Genomic DNA, 15,875 nt, shown 5'->3' with positions numbered 1-15,875 from the left:
CTCCCTTAAAAAGAAAAAGCAAAAGAAAATAAATAGATGCACACGAAAGTGCCTCGTTTGCAATAAAGGCGTTTTTGTTTATTTGTTTGTTTATGTTTCTTATTAATAATTTCGTTTTTCCTTAGATAATACATATACAAAAGTAGAAAATGGCTGTACAGACCAAATACACGGGCAGTATACATTATGCTTTCATATTTTCAAGAGCTTAATTCAATTGTATGTTTATTTCTTTGGAGATGCAATTAGTGGGGGATTGCTGATTTTGTGTACTTCCTCTTATTTTGACGGGGGATGTCACACGAGTGGTTCGATTTCTTGCAAAAAAATACCAATTTGAGATGAATGACTTACTGATAAAGTACCACTAAGAAATTGTATTTTTGCAAAGATATTCAAGGAATGAATTCTGATAGATGTTGTAGTTTCTCTGCGATCATAATATGAACAGGGAATCGACACAGAGGATTAATGAAAAACCAATTCATCGCTCCCAACACCAAATTTCTAATTAATTGCAAATTATTATTTCCTCTTTCAACCCCAGATGTGCAATCATGTATCTTGCATCTGCAATCCATAGATCACTGGTTTATTATATTTGCCTATTTCGGATATCAAAAAATTTTGATATAACAAGCAAAGATCACGGTTCTTTCTGATCCACAGAATTCTAGACCTCCATTATTATTTGATAATGACTTCTCACTCTCAATAATTTTGCCTTCCTTAATAAACTTCCTGATTCTAAATTGTTAAAGTTTAATTCATGGTCATAAGGGTTCAATAAAATTGCCGAAGGTTCTTGTGTAAACAATATGAAAGCCTTATTAATATGTTATTAGATGACCAAAGGTTTTCATTGATAACCGAAGATTGAGTTGTAGTTGTTTATTTTTATTTTTCTTATATCTGTTGTGTATAAAGTAGTATTGCAAAAAACTAAAAGAGTAATATGGAGATTAAGTAGTGGTTTTGTAACCTCTTACTTAATATCACAACAGTTCTCGGATATGTCATTGAAAGAGATGAAATCACATTTATTTTATTATCTCGTCTTTCCTAATTTGGACCACCTGCTAATCTTATTCAAGTTGTTATAATAATCTTGTGAGCTTAGGAGATGACTTTTACTATTATTATTTTTACGTATGGAAATTTCTGAAAAATATAATCTGATGGTATTTTAAACTTTAAAATATAATAACGACTATAAGTAAATTTGAAAATAAAAATATCACCATTATCAATCAAAGTTTTCCAATAATAGTAATTCTTTTACTAAATATGGCGACTTGCTACCTTTTCGTGTCTTTTCTTGTTAATTTTATTTTATTTCTTTTATATAAATATCCAGATGTAAAGCAAATGTATAAATAACAATGATTTTACTCAATCACTAATTTTTAATCTGTTATTCTAGTTGTGATTCATTAAGATATAAACAGTATCTCAATATTAACTTACCCTTATACATTCGTTAAATTTCCAAACAAAAAAAAACAACAACAACAGAATAATGCAATTCTCCAAAATCGCCACCATTTCTGCCTTAGTCGCTGCTGCTTCTGCCACTGATATTCTTAGTGCATCTCAAGCTCCGGTAGCTGATGATGAAGCAACTGTTGTTACCACTCGTGTCACTGTTACTGGTTATACCACTTACTGCCCATACCCAACTACTATTACTATCACTGTCTGTGAAGAAGAAACTTTCTGTACCGAATCAGCTATTGTAGTTGACGAACCAGCAACTATCACAGTTACTGAACCATGTGTTATTCCAACTTCCTATGCGGAACGAAAAACTATTGCTCCACAAAATGTCACCACTTATGAAGGTGCTGGTTCTAAACAAGTTGCAGGTGCTTTGGCAGGTTTTGCTGCTGTTGCTGCTGTTATGTTTTAGTGACTATATGTAGTATTAATTTGATTTAAGATTCGTTTTTTTAATTTATAATTACATGTTCCCCTAGTCTTGACCAAAAAAATGTAACAAATTTTTGTGTAGCTTATACTGATACAACTGACCAAATTTATACAATTCCTCTTAATTTTTAAGTGCTTATTGTTATTTCCAAATGTACCTCCATGAAATAGCTCTATCAGATATATATTATAGATGTTCTTCATGGTAAGCCAATGAATTTACCAGAGCTTAATCGTTTGAAACTACAAGATGTCACGAGATATTGGTAGAGTACACGACTGTTTCCTTTTTTAGTCTTTTTTTTTTGGGATCAACACACACTACGCTAACTCTGACAGATTGGTTTTTGTTCACTATTATACAGAAGCTTTAATTATTTTGTCAGTTTTTTCTTAACAAATATCAAGAGGTCACAATAAATTACAAACCAAAAAAAAAGGATTAAGAAATAAAGAAAAAAAAAATTTTGAATAAAAAAAAAAAAAGAAAATTATCTACACAATCAACTTAAAAGAGTAGAAATTGAAAAATCTTTTATATATTTGTCGACATTTCAATTTAGTAATTTTGGTTAGAAAGCGTACGAAATAATGACAATACCGAATGAAGAGATGGGTCGTAATGCCATCCTCAACATTTATACTCAACCAGTTACAGTTACCAACAACCCAAGAGCAAAATTCCCTAAAACGTCTAGATTTTTTGATAATTCATCATTGCCAGACTTGAAAACGTTTGAGTTAATTAGGCAGAATAGGCGGGTACTTTTCAACAGTCAACTGACAAATTTCAACTACAACCCATTTAGTGTACCTCAACAGAAACTTAAAGCTAGTATACCATTGGATTATGGGCATTTGCCAAACAAGATCACTGTTGCTCCAGAAACTTCTGAAAGTAATTCTAATGAAATTCCCTGTTACTTGTTGAATGAAAGCCAAATTGCCGATCCAATATCGTTTATTGATGGACTTCTGGTACTTGGTAAGAAATATGGTGCAGTTAAAGTAAAGCTTCCGGCTTCAGACACAGAACTATTCCAATCCACAATTCAAATCAATTCTGATTTATTTTGGTTCCAAACAAATAAACTATTAAACAATCCCCCAGAAGATGAAATTTATATGAGATTAAAGTTTCACCATGACTTGATTGAGTTCCATCAAAGTGATGAGTTTGCAAAATACGAAGAACACGAAGGTAAAAAGTCAAATGGTAGTGGCTCAACGGGATCTTCAAACTCTTCTACAACCACATCCACGTCATCTCAAATCAACAAACTTCCAATGATTGATAAACGTCCGTTAGACTTGTATAAACTATTTCAATCGGTGACAATCCGTGGCGGATTCATGGAAGTTATCAATAGAAAACTTTGGGCACAAATAGGTAGAGAGTTGGGTTACAAGGGTAAAATCATGACAAGTTTAAGTAGTTCATTGAAATCATCCTACCAGAAAATACTTTATCCTTATGAGCAATATCTCATTGCCAAGAAAAACCAGAATAATTCTTCTGGTGAACTGACTGAACCATCAGTAGTTGAACTGGAGCACTCAAATGGCAAGAGAACCTTGCAAGAAGATGGGTCAACGCCAAATAAAAAAATAAAACTTGAAAATTCTAATACTCCACCATTGATTATTGGTTCAGCCAAGGACTTTAGAAGGTCAGTTAAGTCAAAGATGTCTAAAGGTTGCCTTCTTAATACACCATATGCTATTGATGTTAAGCAGCCAAATGTATTTACTGTTAAGGTTGATGACAAAAAGAGAAGAAGACAAAATGACAAAGTAGATGTCCTGATTTTACCACAAACAGAGCTAGATACTGCGCTCTGCTACATGGATAACACACAAGATGAGTCAAGATTAAAGGCACCACCTAAAATTGCATCTGTTTACACATTGAGACAATTCATGGAAAAAGATATTAAATTTCAAGAATTCTTGCTTCTGGCTAATCCTGAATGCTTTGAGCACGATTCAGGAGATGGTACATTCATTTCGGTGGATGGGATTGAAAAATTATATTGGAAATACATAAACAACAAAGATACTGGAGCACTTCTACAAGGTGGCTTAGAACTAGAAATGGGTAAAGATATTCCAAATTATGTTAATGGATCTGGGTTTGTCAGAATGGGAGATGACTTGATCAATTTCAGAAATTGCTTGAATAGTGAACATTTAAATTTATCCCATTCCAAACTGTTTGCAATTGCTTCAAATAGTACCGGCACCAATAAGCCTAGTTATTTTTTCCCTCACATGAATGCTGAGCTGAAGCGTTATAATGAAAGTAAGTTTATTAAAAAGTTAACGCGATCAGCATTGCATCCTTGGAATTTGCATAATTTGCCGATTTTGCCAAATACTGTTTTAGGAGCATTGAATGAGGACGACCTCAATGACCTTGATATTAACGAATCAAGATTAAACATTGGTATGACATTCACTACTGAAAATTGGACTTGTGAAGATCACTTCACTAATTTGGTTAATTATCAATTTTTTGGAGCTACTAAAAAGTGGTATTTCATCCCCGAACTGGAATTTGAAAAATTTGAAAAATTGATCACCGAAGTGAATAACCTCAACCGAGACAGGTCAAATATCAATAATAAAAAACAAGTGGATATTGAAAAAGTGTTGACATATTTGAAGAAACTGGATGATGATGTTGAATATGATATTGTGCTTAAAACACTAGATAATTTGATAAACACAGGTGGTGATATACGATTGCCTTATTCAAATGAAAAATTGGCCAAATTTGTTGACAACAAGGACGGTTTTAAATATAATCAAGAATTTATGATTAGTCCAGAATTACTTGATGAGTATGGCATTAAATACACCACAACGATACAACATCCTGGTGAATATATCATCAAATTTCCAAAATCATACTCTTCCACTATTTCATTTGGATTCAATTTATGTGAAGAAGTTAATTTGGCTACTAATTCATGGTTGAACTATTCTATTGAAGGAGAAAAATGGTTAGCTAAACAAAATATCATTCCTGGTTTCCTGACATTTAAGTTATTGGTTAATCTTGCCGTAATATATGATAGTGGATCTAATTTGTTGTTCAATTCTGAAATTTTTGCCAAGGCACATACAATGTATGATCAATTATACCAAGAGGAGATTGCATTGAGAAACGAAGTTAGGAAACTAAAGATCAAGGAAGTCATTATTGATGAAGATTCAAATAGTGTTTCTGATGATACATTGGTCAATGTTTACCCAAGTAGAATTTTAGTAACTGATTCTAAAACGAAGCAATCAATTATGTTATCATTGCAAGATTATTTGGAATATAATAAAAAAGACACCGAAAATGGAACTTTAAAGCAGCATCAAATTGAGCTTCAGTTATATCACTCCGATGAGAAGTTAAAGAGTTTTTCCAGAATCTTGAATAGCTATTCGGTGGAATTCGAGCATTGGATGAAGAATTATGAAGACCTTATGAAAGAAAATTCCGACATCTTGCTAAGGACGTACAAGACATTGTTGAATGAAGGTGAGAAGATATACTCCTCAATATCGTCATCTGCAGTAAAAAATGATGGAGTTGATCAAACTAAATTTTGTTTGTTTAAAGATTATATTGAAAATTTGCGGTCTTTTATTGATACTGCCAATCAATTTGTCGATGAATGCCAAAATTTGTTAGCTATCAAACACCAGCAAAGAATTAGAAACGGCAATGAATCTTCTCGCGAGAAATCATATTCCTACAATGATTTATTAGAACTTGTATCACGAGTTCCTAGATTGAACTTTATGTGTCCTGAGATTGAACAAATCGTTGAATTCAAGAATGAAATTGACAATTTTGATAAAGCAAGCAGGTTATTGTTGTCTAAGAAAAACAGGTCATTGCAAGAATTTAATGACTTGATTAGTTTGGGTGAAAGTTTTGGTTTGGAAATTCCATCTTTAGATTTCATAATTAGAATCAGTAATAGATTAAAATGGCTTCGAACGTTTGCGTTAATTGAAAAGGGTGTTGATCCATATGGTGATAAGAAGGAAGTGTTCACTATTGATGATCTAAGAGAATTTTTCCAAGAAGGTTTGAAAATTTTATCAAAGTCTGACATTGATACAATTAAAATAGTCGAAGAAATATTAAATGAAAGTAATGCCTTCAACTTTGAAACAGAGAAATTCTTGAAATATGAATATGCTCATGATTTGGATTTGGATAGATTAGAAGAACTTGCAAAGAGATTTAGTACTGAACAGTTATTTCTTTCTATGGATAACTATCTACAATTGTCAAAGCTTCACGCTAACTTGAAAATTATTAGACAATTTAAAGAATTGCAAGATGCGCCTTACCATGAAGTTAAACAATTATACAGCTCTATATTAGAGAGTGGTTTGAAGTTTAAGACAGATTCACTATTGGAAAGATTGTCGGCAACTGAATCTTGGGTCGATTCTACTTGCAATAGAATTTCAAGTTCCAAATTAGTTACTACTTTGAATAAAGATGTTGACTTGGACCATTTGAATCCAAAACTTACAATGAATACCAAACTTGTGGAGAAACTATTGCAGATACTTTACAAATCAGAGTTTAGTTTGTCAGATGACGATAAATATGAAGATTCTTCGTCATTTTTGGCACTTTTTGCTCCAGAGGATTATGAAGTTACATCTAAATACTATTGTATTTGTCGAGAATACGAATATGGTACTATGGTGGAATGTGACAGATGTAAAGAATGGTATCATGTGCAATGTGTCAAAGAAGTTTCAAACCCTGATGGTGAGAAATACACCTGTCCAACTTGTCATTTGATTGGAGAACGAGTTACAAAGGATGGGATTGTGGGTAAACAAATTACTTTCCATGATTTGAAAGAAATATACAGTCAAGGCAAAACGTTGACAACTTATCCTGTTAATGAATTGGCAATTATGAAAGACTTGATTACAGCACTTGATGGTTACCATAAGAAAATACAAGAAATGATTTATGTTGCAACAGGAGAAAGTAATATTGAGAAGAAATTAGACGTTTTAAGGTTCATTTTACGTAAATTGTATGCTTCTGGTGTATTATTGGAAGATTTATGGTTACATGTATTAGATTTGATTAAAGAATTTGAAGAGATAATAAAAGAAGCTAAACGTTTGGAACTAATCATGCATCCAGTTTACGAAGGTGTGGAAGCACCTGTTCAGAAAATTGAAGGAGTCAGTGATTTAGAAGTTGTACCAAGTTCCCAAAGCGTTGAACATGAAGCTGTCGTTGTATCTCAAAATCACGACGATGAAATGAATGAAATCAAACCTGAGATTAAATCTGAACCTCCTGTCGAAAAAATTGACGTTGTTCCAAGTTCAGAAAAAGTAGTTTCAAGTGACAACTCCGCCATAAATGGAAACGAAACAAACAAAGATCCAATTTTGAAAATAGAAAAAGGTATTTCTGATAATATTGAACCGGCAAAACCCGAATTGATGCAAGAAAATGGACATCATAATTCACAAGAAGAACCAAAAGAATCTGATACTTGCGATGCAAAAGTTGAACTTAAAGTTGAAGTACCAATACAGGAAGCTAATGGTATAACTTCACCTGATGATCATAGTATTTCCGTTAAAGAGGAATAAATAATACTCAAGTATGTACATGTTAATAGCACCCTTTTGTAATAATAGAATTGGTTAATCCATACTTCCAAGGAGTTGCAGCAACACGCGTGCCGTGTGTTTGATTCTTTTCGAGTTTCTCTGTTGATTCTTCTCTGTTGTTGTTTTCATTTTTCCTGCCAGAAAAAAAAAAGAACAATATTTACTTTTTACAACCAATGGTTATATGATAACAATTACCAACGACATGATAGCAAATAGTGAATCTACTATTGATAAATTGATATCAATATGTTGGAAAAGAGTAAGGGGAAACTCCAACTTTATATTTTTATCCCAAATACGACCAATTATTCATGAAATGCAATCCATATTACGAGTTGATTCGATATTTAATGATAATGAAAACAAAATAATTGAACAATTTATTCAAAGTGATCCGATGAAGAAACTACAGAAACAAGAATTTAAAATGTTTTTAAACAGATCAGTTCAATATGGTAATATTCAAATATTATTGCTTAATCGATTTAAAATCACAACTTCTGAAATTGAAATGAGATTAAAATTATATGATGAAGTTCATAATGGTAGTGATTTACCACTGCCTGTCTCATCAGATAGTAGACCATCATCATCATCTGCTACTAAAGAGTATAAATACAAGTTTTGGGATGAGTTAAAAAAGAAAGATGAATATATCAAGGAGAAAACACAAGACCTAAACTCTAAAGACATTAAATATTCTCGACTATTATCACAATTTGATGATCAGACGGAGGTTAATAAAAGTCTACATAAGGAGAATACTATACTTAAGAATTATATTAAGGAATTAGAATTCAAATTGTCCCACAATCCAGATAATGAGTCGAGCAGGACATTACTTTCAAAATTGAAGGATCGTGATTTAACCATTAAGGATTTGGATCAAGTAGGGAAGGAATATCGTAAACGAATCACACAATTGGAACAAAGAGAAACAGAAACCAATATTGCTATCAAGAAGCTTGAACAAAGTCTTGTGGAGCAAGACAAATTGGTTGAAGCGTTAAAGGAAAAATTATTGTCACAATCAAATGAAACAACAACTCCTACAACCAACATGCTTAAAGAATTCATATGCAGTTTGCCAATAATTAAACAATGGATTTTATTTTTAAAATACAAACAGGACAATAAATCCAACAGGATATTTGTACTAAATATGTTCACTTTGGTGTTGTCTGCTTGGATGTTTGGATTGATGCTACAATTCGTATACCGTTCATCTTCACTATTATTTTCTACATGTTCAGTAACCCCAAAAGCATATATTTACGACAATTATGGAAGAAGTAAGATTTGGAGCAAATTTAGTTTTGATTTTTGGCGTCGACTGCCATGGTTAGAACAATTTGTGTATAGGTTTATCGATTGGTAAGAATAAAACGAAACATAAAAAAAAATAAAAAAGAAATATAACACGAAATAATATGAATCCCATTAAAATAAAAAGAAGTACACTACATAAAAATAGATAATAAGAAGTAAAAATTGAAAAGTTTTAAAAAATTAATGATTTATTAAGTTGAAAATACATAAAAGAATATTTTCATGATAAATTATCATCCCCTTCCCAAAAAAAAGTAGTAGAAATTAGAAAAAAGTTGGTAATAGTTATTAGAATTGCGCATTAACACATTTAGTTCATTTGTTTAACCAAAGCGTTGATGAATTCTTCTCTGTTACCGGTGTCACCACCTTGGATAAAGTGTTGGAATTTTCTAGCTCTGAAACCACCAGTTGGGTTAGACAATTTGAATGGCCACAAGAAGTTGTTAACTTGTTTGAAGTTTGGACCAACAGTGTAAATTTCGTGAATCAAATCTTCAATAGACAAGATGTTGAATTTACCCAAGTTAGCTTCAATGATAGCATTGTCAGACAAAGCAATTCTTTGCTTGTTGACCTTACCGAAACCTCTCTTGTAAACCAATTGTCTGATGGTAGCCAAAGATGGGTAACCGTAAGCAATGTATGGTTCAGCCAATTTGATCAATTCAGAGGTAGCTTTAGTCAATCTAACAAAGACACCAGCGTTAATTTGAGTCAATCTCAACAATTGTAAAACCTTTCTTGGCTTTGGTGGGATCTTGTTAATACCCTTGATTCTGACAACAAAGACTAATTTTTCTTGAGCATCAACATAGTAAGAGTTGGAAGCTTTAGCATCTCTCTTAGCTTTGATAACTGATCTTTCAGCTTCAGTGTATTCCTTTTGGTAAGCAGCAGCTCTGTCAAAGATAACCTTTCTCTTTTCTTGGTTAGCCTAAAAAATCATCAATAGTTAGTATTACTTTAATTGTTCATTTGAATTATTACCTTCCCCCACTTTACTAAATAATACAATATATTTTCTCAGTCCCGAAAGATGGTTAACTGAAAGACAACATTGCAGTAAATGCTAGCCATAATCAATGGTTTGACTTCATCTTCAAAAATAAATACAATAAAATAATGGTAAAGTGGATAATGGAAAGGTTGAAGTTTTTAAAAAAAAAAATTGTGTTACATACAGCTCTTCTGACCTTCTTGGCAGCAGCTCTTTCTTCAGCAGTTTTTTGTTGAGCTTTTTCTTTCTTTTGCAAAGTTTCTGGTTTCAAAGTGCTAAAAAAAAGTAGTTAGTATTTATTGAGCATAGACGGGTTTAATATAAAACCTCCATCTTCAACACTCAAACGAGCGTTTTCCTCTTTTGATGCAAAAATAAGTGAATATTATTGATTGTTGTATATACCGGAAAGGTAAAATATACGTGAACAAAGAACTGAACAGCCAAGTTCATTCTATTTCACAATCAATTAAAAGAAAACATATTCACAAATTACTCAGAAGAAAACAGATGTATCAGGCATTGGCTAATAAACGAAGATATTAAAAAAACTCGGGGCTGCAAGACAATCTGATTTTCCCTTGGTAAGATAAGTTTAATCAAAGTCAAAATAAAATTTCCAAGTGATTTGACAATGACAAGACCTCACATTAACTGCGAGAAAATACCTCTCACAAGATATTAGGTGAATATACAATGTATATTTATCATTACATGTCTTTTCTATCACTAGTAAAGAAATCAGGTAATGTTCACCACCTTTTCATCTGGTCAAATGACTAGATGAAATAGGATTTCTGATTAAAACAAAATAGTCCTTTCATGAATGATTTTTTATATCAACGTCTAAGCAATCCAGAATAGAACATCAGTTCGTTTGGATGCAAGACTTGGTTGTGATATTAGGATGATTCACATACGTAGCCATTTTTAGGGAACTTGTTGATGATGAAGGGAAAAATAAATGTACGAAATGTAAGGTGAAATTTTTTTTTTTCTCTTCAATATATACCAGCTATTGGAGAACAACTTGAAGATGAGCAGAAAAAAAAAATATGAAGGTCGTGTATATTCAGCTGGAAAAAATATAATAGAAATAAAACCGTTTCTAGGGCTGTAGCCCTAAATCATATGGTAGCACTAGTTTATTTGTGACACAAAATTGTGTCTAATAAATTGATCTGTAATAGCCAAACGTTTATCACCGTGCATGGTGTTGCTCATATTCATAGAGACGCAAGAGCGAATTATTGATGTAAGGCTTATACTTATTTCCCCGTAAGCGGTGTATATTCTCCGTTGGAATCCATGCTCTTATCTACGAATGTACCTCTTTTTATGTTGATGGGCAAGGTATTACCGCAAATACGGTTACGGAATCTTATTGGGCATTTCAAAGATCTTATCTTAAATTCAACACTTTGTATCATTATTTGATTCATGGTTGGGAAGAAACATCGTCCATTGTTATATTCAGGTACCATTGAAATTCTTTTTCTGGCTAGAGAACTAATTATTGTTTTTCGAGCATTATTCATATAGAATCACAAGGAAGAAAAATTCTCCACGAGAGATACGATATTTAATCCAATTTTTCTGTCAATTTTCTATCAAATCTATACTCGAAAAAATATATACTTTTAGTATTATGCGTGGGGGAATTGCAGGAAGAAAAGGGAAACCCGTTCTTAAACTTTCCTAATTTGTCAAATCTAACCGCAACAGTTTAACTTTCTCTAATTCCATCTTTCTCTTGTTCTGCTTTCTGATATGCATATCGGTTATCATGTATTGAACATGAAAAAGAGAAATTCTTTAGATTATTTGGCCGAAATATGAGATTGTCACAACAGGTTCAACAAAACTCTATATAAACAACATAGTCTCTTGAATTATAGCAACTAATCTATAAGAAGAAAACTCTTTTTATATGTGGTTCAACAAAGGGTATACATCAATCGAAATGCTGAACCTTCGTACTGTACTTTCTCAAGAGGAGTTAGTTGAACAAGTCTTGTCACATAAAGAATTTTACAACAACACACAAAATGTTGAATCACGTAGAATTGATCCAAATATTGCTGGCACAGATGACGATTTGTTAGGTCAGCTTGGTTATAAACAAGAGTTGAAACGTCATTTTTCAACGTTTCAATGTTTTGGTGTTGCCTTTTCCATTATGGGATTATTACCAAGTATTGCTTCTATTTTTTCACAAGGTATAATTGCTGGTCCCGCTGGGTTCTTATGGGGATGGGTTATTTCCTCACTTTTAATTCTTACTTTGGGTATTTCAATGTCTATTTCTGGTTCCTCTATGTCCACGAGTGGTGGATTATACTATTGGACAAATTATTACTCCCCTCCAAGATTTAAAACTGTCATCTCATACTTAATCGGAAATACAAACTCTATTGCTTTAATTGGTGGGTTTTGTTCAGTGGTGTATGGGTTTGCAATTCAAGTCTATTCCATTGTTGTGATTGCAAGAGATGGCGATTTCGAAATCACTCAACCAAAGATATACGGTGTTTTTGTTGCAGCAGTTATTGGTCAAGTTGCAATGACTTGTTTATCCAGTAAAAACTGTGCCCATCTTCAGACAGTCTCAGTCGTAGCCAATGTTTTTATCATTATTGTTTACATTATTGCTATGCTTGTCGGTGCTAGAGGCAAATATAAACCAGCTTCTTATGTTTTCGGGGAGTTTGATAATTTGTCAGAGTGGCCAATTGGATGGACTCAAGTTTCTGCTGGGTGGCTTCCTGCTATTTGGACCATTGGTGCATTTGACAGTGTTATTCATCAATCAGAAGAGGTTCATAATGCTGGTAGAGTTATACCAATTGGTATTTTAGGTTCAATTACTGCGTGTGGTTCATTGGGTACTATTATTATCATTGTCACTTTATTTTGTATACAAACTGATGATATTGAAGGACACATTCTTGGATCCAAGTATGGTCAACCGATTGCACAAATTATATTTGATGTATTGGGTAAAAGATGGGCACTTTTCTTTATGACATTTATGCTGATTTGTCAATTTCTTATGGCTTCATCTATCCTTACTGCCATTTCTCGTCAAATCTGGGCATTCAGTAGAGATAATGGGTTACCATTTAGTTTTTGGGTCAAACGTGTTAACAAGACTTTATATACTCCTATCAATGCAGTTATATTTGGTGGTGTTGGTGCTGTAATTATGGGATTGCTTGTTTTGATTGGTCTTGTTGCTGCAAATGCTTTGTTTTCACTTTATATCGCTGGTAATTACTTAGCATGGACAACTCCTACTTTCCTCAGATTGGTATTTGGCCGCAAGCTTTTCGTCCCTGGAAAGTTCTACTTGGGTAAAGTGTTTTCACCAATTATCGAATGGATCTCTGTTCTTTTTGGTGTATACACCATTATAATGGTTAATTTTCCTGCTTCACCACATGTTGATAAAAATACCATGAATTATACTTGTGTTATAACTCCTGCTGTGATTATCTTATCATACATTTACTATATGGTGTATCTGAGAAAACATTATCATGGACCATGTAAGACCGTTGATGTTGAACATCAACTTGAAATATTAGAAGGTGTAGAGTCCGAATCAGATGGTGTTGAAAGACAACATGAACAAGTTGGTAAAAGTGAAAAGTCCTAGGTTTGTACTTTGTGTTGTAAGACAAAAATAATATACATATTCCGAGTTTAGATACTAGAGTAAACCATAAACCTACAACTACTACAAATCATTTATAATTGCCAAAAAAATATGAAATTGAATAAACTAAACTAATAATAGTAATAATAATAAAGAAATGGAAATATAAAAACCAAACATTCTCAAAACATTGGAATATGATAAATAAAGATCAAAAAATAGAAAGAATAAAGAATAATAAGAAGAATTGCTGATGACCTTTCACCTAATGAAGATAATTACATGATAATCATATAGTCAAACCCATTATGGACATAAATGGGGGGATGGGAAATAGCAGGAGCGTATCTAACATTAAACATCCTTAGGAATATCACTGAAATCAACAGTAGAAAGATCAATTGGTACTTGTTCTCCAAATGTATTTTCACCAGAGTACAAGACATACAAGAAACCATCTTCGTCCTTATGTTCCTCATAAATTGTACTAATCAAGGCAGCGGTAGGTGGCAAAATATCATTCACAAATATGAAAATAGCCTTTTCACTTGGTAACTTAATTCTCTTTCTAATAACGTAGACAAATTGACCAACAGTCAAATCCACAGGAACCAAATATTTACGCTTATCAATTTCTGGGATATCTGAGTTTTCAACCTTTTCACAAATAACTGGTACTCTATCTTTAAATCTTTGAGCAATTCTAGTTGCTTCTGCTTGTCTCTTTTCTAGAAAAATTATAACATGTTAGTATTATTGCTGCTATACTGGGGGAAAATTTAAACTCACTGAATTAAACATACCAAAAGGGTGTTCGTCTTTAAATTGTGATCTCATGATTGTACTGCTTTGTAATGTTAGTAGCAAACTCTTTGATGTTGTAGTACCTAATCTTTGACAATGGCAACTGCTTTCAGTTGGAAGACCACGGGGAGCGGGAAGTGATTAAACTAACCGTCGGAACGCGGAATTGCCACTTGATCTGGGTGGTACCTGTCAAAGTGATATAGAATCAAGATAATACATACTGTTTTTATAAATGGGAGGGGAAGGAAACTAATCAATGATGATGATAATAATAATAATAAAAATAAATCTAATTGATGGAAGTTATAAAATTGATAATTAATAGCAATTGTAATAAATAAAGGTGATAACAATTGTTGTAAATGTAGTTTAATTTTTTTTGTTGTTGTTGTAATCGGATTGATAGATAAAGCAGTGACAGTGAGAAGGAGTGAGAGAGAGAGAGAGAAGAAAAAGAAGAAAAAAATATTACTAAGGGGCAAAACAGTGAGACAGAGACAGAGAGAGAGAGAGAGAGAGAGAGAGACACACAAGGAAATGAGGGAAAATAAAGAAAAATAAGGAAAGGAGGGAAATTTTATGTACAAAAATAAAAAATGAGTGATTGATTTTACCCACACTTTGTTTATCTTATCTATAGGGTAGTGCGCCAAAATCAAAATTCTTGTTTGGTTTTAGTCTTGCTTTACTGACATCATTCACACCGTGATCATTTCATTAATCGAGAAATTGACACAATAGCATTGATAATGGTCACAACATCTGATTTAGAAAAGTTAAACGTGATTAATGAAAGAACCGAGAAAGATGTACATTACCATGGTAATTTCATACCTCATTCAATAAGTTGGATGTTGCCGCCAGATAGAATTGACCACCATGAACAGAATTCACTTGTAACAAAGCTCAGGAATAAGAGGCTACATTATCTTTTTGAAAGCCAAAACAATGATGATGTACTGGATAATCATGAGAACGAGAATGATCAAGTCAATGATATAACTGACTCAACTTCATTTGATTATCCCACTACTCAGCTAAAACCACATGAATTAACAAACAAACTTGAAATTGAATTGATTGAATCATCCTTTTTTGGTAATAAATCTGATAATCACAATCAAACCGAATCTTCGATACATTTCAATAGGAACACACAAGGCACCAGCAGTAGTTCAGTCTTGCAAGATGATAGTTTTCAGAGTATTCTTACGTCCAATCTGATATTACCTCATTCAAGAGGAATCGAAAACTCAAGTATAGTTGATCTGATCCAATTGGCACGTGACGCGAGTAGTGTGCCAGTTACCAGACTTTGTTCTTATTCTCCCATTGCCAAATCCAATCCTCGCAAACATTCTCTTTTAAACTCACCTACTACAAGTCTCACACGACCCAATAAAAAGTTCAAATCTAGATCTCAGTGTGACCTTGTTTTCCCCAATATGGAATTTAAGAAGGCTGGTTGATTGTTTCAAATAAGTT

The 15,875-nt window shown here is 32.7% G+C and overlaps 5 protein-coding genes across 5 annotated transcripts; all 5 read left to right on the top strand. All coding sequences in view use genetic code 12, as the record gives it.

Moving 5' to 3' along the window:
• Positions 1 to 1,519: 1,519 nt before the first annotated feature.
• Positions 1,520 to 1,909, top strand: PGA26 (Pga26p; the record flags this gene model as incomplete). The annotated part of the gene is made up of 1 exon (XM_002550476.1): positions 1,520 to 1,909. One exon carries the CDS (start codon positions 1,520 to 1,522, stop codon positions 1,907 to 1,909), a length of 390 nt encoding a protein of 129 aa, XP_002550522.1.
• A 611-nt stretch (positions 1,910 to 2,520) lies between these two features.
• On the top strand, positions 2,521 to 7,572 carry CTRG_04819 (uncharacterized protein; the record flags this gene model as incomplete). The annotated part of the gene is made up of 1 exon (XM_002550475.1): positions 2,521 to 7,572. One exon carries the CDS (start codon positions 2,521 to 2,523, stop codon positions 7,570 to 7,572), a length of 5,052 nt encoding a protein of 1,683 aa, XP_002550521.1.
• Positions 7,573 to 7,777: 205 nt separating this feature from the next.
• Positions 7,778 to 8,974, top strand: CTRG_04818 (uncharacterized protein; the record flags this gene model as incomplete). Its single annotated transcript, XM_002550474.1, has 1 exon — positions 7,778 to 8,974. The coding sequence occupies one exon, from the start codon at positions 7,778 to 7,780 to the stop codon at positions 8,972 to 8,974; it is 1,197 nt and encodes a 398-aa protein (XP_002550520.1).
• Positions 8,975 to 11,855: 2,881 nt separating this feature from the next.
• On the top strand, positions 11,856 to 13,583 carry UGA4 (Uga4p; the record flags this gene model as incomplete). The annotated part of the gene is made up of 1 exon (XM_002550473.1): positions 11,856 to 13,583. The coding sequence occupies one exon, from the start codon at positions 11,856 to 11,858 to the stop codon at positions 13,581 to 13,583; it is 1,728 nt and encodes a 575-aa protein (XP_002550519.1).
• Positions 13,584 to 15,139: 1,556 nt separating this feature from the next.
• On the top strand, positions 15,140 to 15,859 carry CTRG_04816 (uncharacterized protein; the record flags this gene model as incomplete). Its single annotated transcript, XM_002550472.1, has 1 exon — positions 15,140 to 15,859. One exon carries the CDS (start codon positions 15,140 to 15,142, stop codon positions 15,857 to 15,859), a length of 720 nt encoding a protein of 239 aa, XP_002550518.1.
• Positions 15,860 to 15,875: the final 16 nt, after the last annotated feature.

Source organism: Candida tropicalis, assembly GCF_000006335.3.
Source record: "Candida tropicalis MYA-3404 genomic scaffold supercont3.6, whole genome shotgun sequence".
In the NCBI taxonomy this organism is placed as follows: Eukaryota; Fungi; Ascomycota; class Pichiomycetes; order Serinales; family Debaryomycetaceae; genus Candida; species Candida tropicalis.
The sequence above is the reverse complement of the archived record's forward strand: the minus strand, read 5'-3'. Positions and strand labels throughout refer to the sequence as shown.